The 12,581-nt window shown below is 41.4% G+C and overlaps 1 protein-coding gene across 1 annotated transcript; it reads right to left on the bottom strand.

Annotated features, from left to right (window-relative positions):
• Positions 1 to 130: 130 nt before the first annotated feature.
• LOC113019121 (lysophospholipid acyltransferase LPCAT4-like) lies at positions 131 to 8,657 on the bottom strand. Its single transcript, XM_026162650.2, has 13 exons — positions 8,240 to 8,657; positions 6,477 to 6,840; positions 6,002 to 6,114; positions 5,823 to 5,883; positions 5,432 to 5,490; positions 4,989 to 5,023; positions 4,454 to 4,508; positions 4,060 to 4,142; positions 3,165 to 3,290; positions 2,901 to 3,054; positions 2,619 to 2,711; positions 2,399 to 2,537; positions 131 to 881 (listed from the first exon to the last, which is right to left on the bottom strand). The coding sequence occupies exons 1-13, from the start codon at positions 8,327 to 8,329 to the stop codon at positions 724 to 726; spliced, it is 1,530 nt and encodes a 509-aa protein (XP_026018435.2). The 5' UTR covers positions 8,330 to 8,657; the 3' UTR covers positions 131 to 723.
• Between the last annotated feature and the right edge of the window lie 3,924 nt (positions 8,658 to 12,581).

The raw sequence follows: 12,581 nt of genomic DNA on the forward strand, positions 1-12,581 counted from the left end.
CCGGCGGGAAGAGGGGACGCTCGGGAGAAAACGCAGGGACGGCAATGGAGCAACTGGAGTAGAGTCCCACAAAAAAAGCAGGAAAGCCAAAAGAAGCTAGGAGCAACAGTTTGAAAGAAAAATAAATGAGTAAGAGAAAAATGATGTTTATTTGTGACAAACACCTCAGGACTCTTAACGTCCATTTCCTGCTGCAGTTTGATCTGTTACAGGCGCTTAAGGCGGGAAAACAAACAAGGTTTTGTAAATGAATTCACAGTTTATTGTTAAATGTAAACATGGTTCATTCACACAGAATAAATCTTCCAGAGTATACTTTGTTTTTGCACATGCAATTATCATCATTACTATCATCATCATCATCGTTATCCCTTTAACAACACAAAAGTCACTAAAACACATATGAGTGGAAAGGTTATAAATACAAATGACAGTGACTGTACACGATGAGGATGAAAAAAAAACAGGAGCTGTCCTCACACCTCAGAGCACCACAGCAGCATCACTCAGACTAACTTTAAACCTCAGAGGTTCTTTTTTTGGCTTTTCTGTGTCGGTGCAGACTAATAGGATATGTAACACTTTTTGAAACATAACAGCTGGAAAAAAAGACTTAAAAGCTGAAAATACAATCTTTAGCTGTTTCTGTTCTGTTTCTATCTGGCCCCGCCATCGTGCACTCTGGGGAAACACAAAGAAGGTCCAATTACAGAGAGGAGATCATCATTCGGACTTCTTGTCCTCATTAACGGAGCTGTTCAGGAGGCTTCTATTGTTGTTCACAGACGTCCCGTTGGCGGATGGCAGTCTCTTGGACTGCAGGATCTCCTTTGTCACTTTCTGATATATCGGGTGGGTTGTCAACACGAGCAGCAAGCTCTCTATGGAAATGTGAAGACATTTTAGCTCCTCCCATCCCCCTCAGTTTAGTTTAACACAGCACAAGGCACCACAGCTCAGTGAAGACCAAGCTCAGGTTAAACACATGTATCCTCTAGGTTTGATGATTATTTTTTCTGATAGAAATTTGTAGTATAAAATATAAAGTTACTAATAAACTAGACAAAACTGGCTTTTCAGTCGGCTGATGCAGAGGCCCAGATCCCCAGGCTCGGGGAGCAAAGAGGTTATTTTAATCACTGTCAACAGTAAATAAGTACAAAAAACCTGAGCTGAGTAAAAGAGCTGTCACATTAAACTGAGGACTTCATCAAAGAAGCCCACAAACATGGTCCTGCAGGCTAGCTATGTGTTTATGCTCCTGTGTTAATGCAGCTAGTTTATTATTTACAGACGTAACTCTCTGCTGGTGGATGTGATGGCCCTCGTGGGTTCTTAATCCTTTGAGTTATCTTCCTTCCAGCCTTGTGTTTCATGTAGTGTTGCACATCAAATGTCGACATGCATTATTCCCATTGGAAACACGAAATTCAGTTGGAAATTCAGCCTCAATATTCCAGTTTGTGGTTTCAAAGTTTTTGTTATCCCGTGTTTTTCTGACACGATTAGTTGTTAGTGAGTCCAAACTCTTGTTTGGCTCCTAAGCTCAAACACTGCAGCATCACCTAGAGTTCAAAGCGTTCTTACTGAGGGATTTCTAATAAGCTAAAACGTGCAGCTCTGCTGTTACTTCACACATAAATGACAACAGGAAATAAACAGCAGCTATATTTGTGGGATTATTGAAGTTGGGCTAGCTGGGATATAACAGTGCACTGCCTGGTGGCTAGCTACAGGCTATGGTTAGGGTAATATAAACACATTAGCACAGTGAAGCTGGAGCATGAGCGTTTTCCCCTCAATAAAAATCAATGTGAAGGTCCCTGATGGGCAGAGACAAATGAAATCATATGGCAAACAGTCAGGAGAACAGCTGAGAGGATCGATCCACAACACAAGGTTAGTAATTAATATGCTGCTGTGTGGTTTGTATTACTGGCTATCAAAACGTCCTGATCCTCTGCTTCATGTAGCCACTGAAATCTTAGGCAGACTCAGAGTGATTCTTTTATGGGGCACTCACTTCTGTGTCTGGTGACCCGTGAACCTTGTAAGCCTTTAAACACTGAGCTTAAAGATGTGCTGCACATAAACGGTGCTAATAAACAGCCAGAGAAGCCCACAGTGACCACTGATTATTTTTAGGGGCTTGTTTAAATAAAATAAAACACAATACACTACAACACGTTAAAGCAGATATTAGCCTCAACCAAGCAAGGTCGATGCTTCATCACTTGACAAGCGGCTAAAACTTCCTGTGTCTGCACCTTTTTCGCTAATCCTCACACTCACCACGAGTTTGTAGTTTGTATGCAACAACGCTAACACGCAGCTCTATAATCTCCAGCGGCTGCACAGCGATGTGCCGTCAGCAGCTGCTTCGCCGTTTGACTCTCACCTTCAGTGAGCTGCTCCTGGTCCTCGGTGGCAGTGTCGTAGAGCTCCTCGGTGCTCTGCTGAGGAACACCCAGCAGTGCTCCCATGAGCTCGGTCAGCTCCTCTTTAGTCAGACTGCCTCTGCCCTCTCTGTCGAACGCCTGCAACACAAGACGGCTGTGTCATCACCGACAAAAACAAGAGGTCTGCTCGAAATATGAATCTAAGAGAGCAGAACTTACAGCGAAAGCAGAGTGAAACAGAGAGATCTCGTCCACATGTCCGATAAGGGCTGCCATATTGAAGTAGATGTGTCTGAGGTCCACAGTGTCATCCTGAAACAAAACAAGCACACAAAAACACGTTCTCTGTCACCTGAGCTTTTATTTTGGTGGCCTTTCTTCTGCTCTGCTTCCTTCAGCAAACTCATATGCTACTGAATAAACTGACAAGCCTCAAAAATCAAAACATCTGGAACATCTGTGGCTGAGGAAGAGCTTGGCTGCCTCTAACAATAAGAGTACCTTAGAGTAGAGGCTGCAGATGTGGATGGCTGTCTTTTTGTTAAGCCCGAGAATGGAGGCGAGCTCCTCTGCGTTGGCCTTTGTGCCCTCGGCTCCTGAGCGACACCTGTCAATCATCCTGTCCAACGCTGCCTCTACATCACGTGGGCCCAGACTGATAGGAGAGGAGGACAAAGACCACAGTGTGAGGAGAGGATGAGGAGGAGTTTCTCACGTGATAAATAAACCAGATTTAGTAAAAGGTAAATCCAAACGGGCTCTCACCCTTTTCTGTATAGAAGTGTCATTGCTTCTTTCCCAGGAGACTCAAGCGGGACAGAGAGGTCATTCAGCTTACTGACTGGAATCCGGCCTGCCATCACGTAGTCTGAGGCAGGGACTCCCAGAGCGCTAACATACAGAAGAAAAAAGCAAACAGATTACAACAACTGACACAAAGTCAAGCAAAGATTTCCCTTTAATCTGCCTGAAGAGTCCTTTCAGGTCTGGAGTGATTCTATTTGAATTACTGGATGATTCTGTTATTATTCTAACATTTTCTTCTTTCTAAATGGAAACACTGGCTGTGAGCTCTGTTAGGATCAATGTGACTCCAAAGTGCAGTTTACACATACACCAACAAAAACAACTAATGTAGATATTTATTCTTCCTACACCGAAGTCATTATACAAATATTTGGTCCCTGAGATACCAGAAAAACCAACAGCAGGTGCCTTTCAGCAAGCCTTTTTTATTTAAAACAGCTAAAGCTAGTTTGAGTTTCATTTCAGAATGATAATGAGACATCTTTAACGACAGTACACTTATAAAAACACAACATCCAAAACTCTTATGAGGCGATCAATGAGCCTTAACTTGCTGTAATCAGGTGGATTCATCTTATGTAAAGCACAATACTGCTAAAACAGCTGAGTGTGACATGTCAGGGTCTCAGATGAAGGCCCAGCTAAGCCGCACAGTCCTGCAGGACACTGGATGCAGAAAATAGGCAGTTTTTGTCATGTGTTCAGTGGTGTCTGTGATTCCTTTTAGTTTGGAGGGACACACGTTTTAGTTCGGCATGGCTGATAGCAGACGCCAGTTTCCAGAAGCAAGTACTGATACACTCAGGCGAACGAGTGAGTCATAATAAAAGCAGCTGTGTGACGTGGGTCTCACCTCGCCATGACTTTCTGAACGTTGCCTGCAAAGAGTCTGGAGTCCTTCTTCTCCTCCTCGGACGGAGTGTAAACCGGCAGGAACTGCAGCACAATAAACAGGCAAACATTGATTTGTGTGTTTACAGCGTCTAGACAACAGTAACAGCTCAATAGAGAGGCAGGCACACGAATCAACACAAACGCACGCAGAGGATCTCGTCTGCAGACACGTGCGCTGTCAAAGCAGCTCTAAAAACTGAAGACGTAATCTCTGCCACACCTCCGCTCACACCCTCCACTGCTGATATCACCTGCGCCAAACGCACACTGTGTACACCTTTACATCATCAGATGTGCTGATAACGTCTAATGATTGATAACAAGCGTGGTGGTTAACCTCGGTGAGCTCTTACCTCAATAGTGATGTTGGTGCACGGCTGTGAAAGCGTGTGAAACAGCACCTGAAACCTAACGAGACAAAAACAGGAAGATATTGGTTATTTTTTCCAAAATACACACATCCATCTATTTTCTTCCACTTATACAACTTTCAGCCCTAAGAAGTAATTCATTGTAATATATGTGACTCATTATTACATATTTTTCTTAAATAAACTGATTGCTGATGCTAAAAAAGGGACCTGTGCTTACATTCAGTCTCAGATTTAACTGTCTGAACTGTCTGTTAAATTCATTCTTTTTTAAGTAGCCCTCTGTATAACTAACCATTCAGGATTTATAACACTGATGCAAAGCTAACAAGCTAATACTCACTTTCTGTGTATTAGTTAAAACTCATGAGCAGCATTTCTCAGGCCCATGAGCAAATTCAGAAAGTAAAAGAGTTTAAAAAAAGGTCCAAAGTCCAGGAGGCTTCCAGCTGATTCCTTGTGCTGCCTCAAAATGTCAAACACACAGATTCTGAGCTGGAGAAGTGAGCAGACTCACCAGTTGCTTCCTTTGTATGTCCAGCGAATAGTATCCTGAGGGAGAGTCAGAGAAAAGCTTGCATTAAACTGTTTAGCATCAGTCTGAGTGACGCATTTTCTCACAGCATGTATGACTTTAACAGTATTTCATTTCCCCCGTTTGCACACGCTGACAGGACCCAGCGTGTGCAAACGCCACAGTGCATTCATTCAGATTAACTACAGGCAGCAAAACAAGTGAAAGCTTGCCTGAAAAACCCACCCCCAAATCAACACATAACTCTACTGGCAGGAAACTAAATGTTGCCTCTGCATTGTCGTACAATTACAATTTATTACATTTCATGTCATGGAGGTTTTGTCCTCGTCGTAATTGACAAAAAAGTTTGGTTTCATTCACAAAAAGCTGCTGTGTTGCTGATAACTAGCAGATCAAGCTGCTGCTTTAATGATTTTACTCACCAGCTCGTTGGGGTAATGCAACACGACGGGCTGGACGGGGACGCCGGGAACGAAAGCACCTGATGTGACAGAGACGCAGAAATAAGACAGAACTCCTCACTCACTTCTCAATCTTTGATTCCTCCTATTACGTCGAGTGCTCAGCGCCTGAGACACGGAGTGAGAGGAGTCGAAGCTCAAAGCATGTAACACGATTAGATATGCTTTTAACCTCCATGTATTTGTTCTTTTACAACCCAAATCTGCTGCTTAAGATCTCAGAAACAGTGTTTTTAACTTTTTTTAATCATTATTATTATTAGGTTTAGTTTTTAATGAAACATGGCATCACGTGAGATTTTATTTATGTTTTAGGGGGTTTTCTTTGTCTCTGTGTGTAGATTTAACTCACCAGTCTTGAATCTGAGCAGACAGCGGCCATTAGTTGTGGTTCCTTCAGGAAACATCAGTATCTATGCAGGTATGAAGAAAGGGCAGTTTCAGTCTTTATACTTGAATATATTAATGATCCCTTTTAGCAGAAAGACGACATGACCCACAAGAGTATCGAGTGACACAAAAACATCTCACCTGAGGCCAGGATCCATCGGAGGTGACCCTCTTGTTTAGCTCTGAGACGGCTTCTTTCCTGGACTCAGGATCCCTCCTGCTCACAAGAACAGACTGATTGCACTCCAGCAGAGCTGAAACATTTAAAAAAAATCCCAGAAATCTAATCAGGAACTATTAGAGCAGATAGAGCAGATTAGAAGCTAGAGGAGTGAAGCTCCTGATCTTGTCACTGGATCATCTTCATTTTTTACTTTAGATATTACTACACAGTACGTGGGCATCCTGTCTATACTGCAAACGCAAGCTAGACCTCAATAAATGACTAAAGTGACAGCTCAGCCTGTAAAATGTGAACTGTGTCTCAGTCAGCAAAACAAAGAAACACCAACAGCTCCCATCAGGATACTTTAAAAAGAAACTCTTTAGCGATCCAACAGGTGCTTCCAGGTGTATAAACAATGGCAAAGTAAACAAATTCCATCTCTCTCTTCACCTCCTATGACCGGCAGGTTTATGTTTTCCGACCGCGACACAACTGACGGCACCCCGGCTGGAAACATGATCACCATGTCCAAGAAGCTGCTGTGGGGCGCCACTACCAGGATCGGCGCCTCCTTCACATCCGCCTTACGACCTTTCACCTTAACCCAATGGAAGCCCACGCAGAAGAACACTGCACGACCCAGCAGCCACAGGATCGGGTGGAACAACCAGCGGCGCCAGCCTGATAAGGGTTTGGAGCGTTCCTCCTGAGACAGGCCAGCCAATCTCGGCACAGCGACGATCCAAGCAGCGATTAACAAGATCCACGCCAGGAAGACCCGTATGGGGAGCAGGGTGCAGCCCAGGATTATGCCCTGCAGGATCAGAGGGCTAAAATTAGAGTTGTTTAAACATAATGCAGGGGTCCCATCAAGTGAAACACATCATCATGGCTTTCATTCATTTTTAAGAAAAATAATTCTTAAAAAACACACAATTGATGAAAAAAACGCTTTAGTTCTCGTTTGTATGCGTAATAGTATGTTAGCATCATTAGAAGACCAAAATATAGATGATCTGGGTACAAGCAACTACAGTGAACTCCTCCGTGTCAAGGTTCAAACGAACTTTTCAAAGAAGATCCAAACAAACATCTGGTTTACAGATGTGTAATATTTATATACTCTGTACAGAAACACTATGATTTGGATTTATAATCTCTATAGCAAAACAGAGATGCCTCATTACGGAAGAACTGAGTTTTAAAAAAGTAGATGTGAGTTTGTATGTTAGCAGGTTAATGTGACTTGGTGTATAACCCATTATAAAAGGTCTATAAGGCTCGATAAGTGGCATGGGTAGATCTGACCATGAAAAACCTGACAAAAGATTTAACGTCTGACCTTCACTACATCATTTGCCTTAAGAAAAGTCACCAACATACAGTCTGAGAACAGACCTAAAAGTTAAATAGTTTCACCCCATCCCTGAATCAAAGCATTTACCTCTAATATAACCTTTAAATTCACTGCTGCTCCTAGAGACACACTTCTCTAAAATCACTAATGGAGCATTTTCCTCAGCCTTATTTAATCTGTTCAGTTTGTCTGGTTTTTAATCTATTTACAGCAAAAATATGTAAAAATTGGTTGATGATTTAGGTTATATCAAGTTATACATTCAGAGAAAAAGGTCAGAATAGAAGTTTTTAAATATTTTTCCCAATTTTAGGTAATTACTATTGGGTCCTTATACTTATTAAGTAATTAACTAATTTTATTTGCTAAATTTGATTACTAATTACAGTAAAAGCGTGGGAAAATCAGGTTACATTAATTGAGAAATTCATACCAAAATTTACAGAGGAAATAACAAAAAAGGACCAGAAAAGGAGATTTTTACATACTTTTTCTAATAATAGTAGATAATTTTCCTCAATAAATAAATATCCATCTAACATTCCCGTTTCATTTACTCACTTTGATTATTTAATTGGATTTTGATTATTTTAATTCTGATTATGTTTTAAGTTAATTTTAAGCAGAAATATGTGGGAAACTGAGCTTTTAAAACAAAATAAAACAGGCGATCACATCTGGTAGCATAAATTAGCATTTTGCGGATTACCTTTATAACCTCCAAAAACCGGAGACAAACCCAGAGTTAGCAAGGGTCCCTGGTTAAGCAGAAGATTAACTGTTTAAAGCAGGGCAGTAGGTCTGCCTGACATCCTGCCCTACTTCCAAGCATAAAATCAATACATGTAATGAGTACCTTGATCCACTGCGCCTTGGTCAGCTTCAGCTCATGAATGAAAGGGTTGGGGTACTCCTGTGTAGCAGCCCTGCTGCTCTTCCTCTCCATGGCGAACTAGCAAAAAAAAAACAAGTTTTACTAACTATAAAAAGTTCAAAATGTGATTCAGGCTCCTTTGCTGCTGAAAGTTTATCTAAAAATGCCAGAGGAAAGAAAAAAAGAAAGGGAAAAACTGGTCAGGGTGCGCTCATTGCTCAGCACCTCTCTTTTTTCGGAAAAGTGTCCTTGGCAGTTTGGAGTTTGAAAACCTGAGTGTTAGCTGATGCTAGCTCGGACACCCTTAGAAACAAAGATAAGCTAGCAGAAACCACGAATTTTTCAGTTTCTACTGTCCTCATGGCCAAACCGCACACATACTAAAGAATTTATACCCTCTGTTTGTTACTTCATCACCTGTCCCGCCCCTTTACAAGTCGCTCAGCCCACGCCACTGAGCCCTGAAGTCAAAGTGCTGGGTGAGAGGTAAACTTTACCTAGGTGAAGGTACAGAAGCTCACTTACACCAGGGAACAGTTACAAATTACACTTTAAAATGTCATTTTAATTTCATAGAAGTCCCAAATACCCATTATATGCATCTCAGCCTGTCAAATATCATATTAGCTCTGTATATAACATACGGACCATACAGGTTTTGGCTGCAATTTAGTTTGGAGCCACCAGGAGGTGCTAGAGAGATAGTTACTTACTCTGAATGAGGTGGCTGAGTTAAATTAAAATATAATTTAATTTATAATTAAACTGAAATATTCATTCAAATGAGTTTCTATATTTAAAAAATAGAACACATTTTATTTTAGTTTTAACACAGCATTGACAGTGTGTTCAAATGCTTGAGTTAAACTTTTATGCTGACTGGTTTTATAAACCCACCTTCCATTGGCTATATGTTATTAAGGCACAGTTTTCTCCATTTCTATTTGGGATTGTACTTTTTCAAGTTTTACTACCGTCAGGCTAGTAGTTAGTGGGTAAAAAAATTAAAAACTGGTAATCTAACAGCAACCAAAGCTATACTCTTATTTGCAACCAATCAGCAACCTCCACTAACCACTTTTATCCAGTTTTTCCATATACATTTTTCCCTAGAAACTGGTGGTTGTATCATACCCAATATGAAAGACAACTCTCAAATATGATGTGACGCATTAACAAAAGATTTTTGTAGCCACAATAAGGCATCCACTGGTCTTGGACTCAGTTTGACGCCTCAGTGTTAGCATGTTAGCTGCCGTACTGTCGATTTTTGCAGCCAGAAGTTACTATATTTGAGTGTCATCAGTCATCAACACTAACAAACTACATTCATAAATGTGCTCAGAAGGGAAACCAGATGTCACCAAACTAAATGTGAGGCAAACACTGTGTATGTGGTGCAATTCTGAGAGTTAGCCTGAATATTATTTCAGTTATTTTGGCTGCACCTCTGCTCTTCTTTGGGTTTCAGTTTGGAAGCGTAGATAAATTGGCAAACCTTTTTTGAGCCATATCAGAAAATTTTTAGTAATTTTATGCAGTTTTGGGACACACATATAAGGCTAGCACGTATCTGTAACCGGAAGGTCGCCGGTTCGATCCCCCCGGGCTCTCTGTCGTTGTGTCCTTGGGCAAGACACTTTACCCTACCGCCTACTGGTGTTGGCCAGAGGGGCCGATGGCGCGATATGGCAGCCTCGCTCCTGTCAGTCTGCCCCAGGATAGCTGTGGCTACAACTGTAGCTTGCCTCCACCAGTGTGTGAATGAATAGTGGAATTGTAAAGCGATTTGAGGGTCTCGAAAAGCGCTATATAAATGCAATCCATTATTATCATTAATTTTAGTCCAGTCCTTGTACTTGACCATTGACAAAAGGTAGATTTTTTTGTTTGTTAAGCCACTTGGTACTCTCCTATGACCATTCAAGCATAAAAAGTCACCTAACTGGGCTCTTTGTTTCTAGCAGTTTGTCACAAAAACAAAACATAATCAGCTCAGATTTCTTTACTCGAATCTGTGAAAAATGTCAAAGATAACGCAGCTTGACATGAATAATTTAATAAGCTTTAAAAATGTGTTATTTGCAGAATTCCAACTTTTCTGCTACTACAAGTCAAACAAATATCCAACAATTGCATTTTACAATTAATACAATGTCATATGAGCCGAACTTCGCCAAAGCTTTGGAAGCTAACTGAAAATTAGCACCTGCCCTCATTTTCCCTCCAAATTGATGTTGTCTAAAAGAACCTCAGTCATTATGGGCATCACATCAGAAAACGTATCATGAAAACGAGACAATCAGTTTCAGGACCCAAAATTGATAGAGGTGTTGGGGCGATCGTGGCTCAAGAGTTGGGAGTTCGCCTTGTAATCGGAAGGTTGCCGGTTCGAGCCCCGGCTCGGACAGTCTCGGTCGTTGTGTCCTTGGGCAAGACACTTCACCCGTTGCCTACTGGTGGTGGTCAGAGGGCCCGGTGGCGCCAGTGTCCGGCAGCCTCGCCTCTGTCAGTGCGCCCCAGGGCGGCTGTGGCTACAATGTAGCTGCCATCACCAGTGTGTGAATGTGTGTGTGAATGGGTGGATGACTGGATATGTAAAGCGCTTTGGGGTCCTTAGGGACTAGTAAAGCGCTATATAAATACAGGCCATTTACTAGTATCAGAGACAGCTACAGTAGTTCCAGTGTCTGGTTGATGGTATACCTGCTCACTTACAGTTATATATACAAACTCTCTCTTCTATTTTAATTCAGTTGCCAAAAACAGACAAAAAATACAGCTTAGCGCTATTTTTTATTCAGTTTTTATCTTCTGTACCGGACATCCAATCATATCATTAAATGATTTTAATCATGTGAAGAAAATCTGATATGGTGACAGCCCTAAATAACTGAGTGGTTTACTGTAAGTGGTCGGGGATGAAGTTAAAGTCCACCTCTGACTAAAGAAAACACATTTTCAAATCATAAAAACTGCAAATCCACCAAACTGATTTAAAACGAAACTAAAACCTAAACTAGTTATCACAGTTACAGCTAACACCAAGGTGTTTTCCAACCTTCCCACCTTCTACAACCTTTTCTCACTTCAGTCCGTATTTCTTCTGGCTCCTAACTCTACTTCTTTTGTCCTACTTTTCTATTTGCATAAACCCACTGGGGGTTATTTATTAATAGCATGCTGAGGTTTCTCCCCTGCCCCTGTCTCTCTCTGGATTACTGTCCCTGCGTTAAAGGCCCTCCTTTCACCCTCATTTCATGAATCTACGACTCGTTTGCTTCTGCCTCATCACTCAACAAAATATTCTCCTAAACTCTTGGAGATCATCAGGATGTTATTTGGTAACTATGAGACAAGCATTTGTGTTCTTCTTGGTCAGCAGTGGGTTTCCTCCTTGGACTCTCCCATTTCTTTCCAGTCTCTTTTTTATTAATCAATCGTGAACTCTGACCTTAACTCAGGTTTTTACATGTTGTTCTGGGGTCTTTTGTGACGTCCCGAATAAGTCGTCGACGTGATCTTGGAGAAGTTTTAGTAGGTCGGTCACTTCTTAGTGTTCTCCATTTGTGGATGACTGTGAAGTCCCAAAACCTTCGAAGTGGCTTTATAACCTTTTCCAGACTGACAGATGTCAGTGACTTTGTTTGTTAGCTGTTTAGGATCTTTTAGCCAGCCTTACTTTGTCACACAGCTCCTAATAATGGCTGGGCGTGCCTACTGGGCAGCTTTAAAAACAACTTTTTACTTGGTTTATCTTTGTCTAATATTAAAATCTGTCTGAAATTTGTCTAAAAATTTGTGAAAAATGTAGGTGTGACAAATGTGCAAAAAAAAAAACAAACCCTCAGAAATTAGAAAGTGGGCAAATAAGTTTTCACAGCTCTGTCTTTTGTTGCACACGTACACTCTTTATAGAGGCAATTTGCTATCAGCTGTTGATAGCAATGAGTTGATAAATCTGCACTCGACTGTGTCATCCAGATAAGGTGACTTCTGGCTCCAAAACCACCAAATGGCAGATGCCAAGACACCAAAGTTGAGGCTTCAAAATGAAGAGATTAGATCCAAAAATCAAGTCACAGCAGCTATGTCCATGTTTTATGCCCTCTGTGGAATACAGAGGGCACTGGATCACGGTAACAGCTAATTTAGAGCTCTGCAGTGAGTCTTGGTAGATCCTACAAACCAACTTATGTATTGATCCAGCTTGTGTTAATTACCGCATGGTTGTGTCCCAATGTGTTACACGTGGTACCCGACAGTAGAAACAAATACAATGCTGCAACTTTCTTGTTGATGTGCATCTCTATGGAGATATAAC

Source organism: Astatotilapia calliptera, chromosome 3, assembly GCF_964374335.1.
Source record: "Astatotilapia calliptera chromosome 3, fAstCal68.1, whole genome shotgun sequence".
NCBI lineage: Eukaryota > Metazoa > Chordata > Actinopteri > Cichliformes > Cichlidae > Astatotilapia > Astatotilapia calliptera.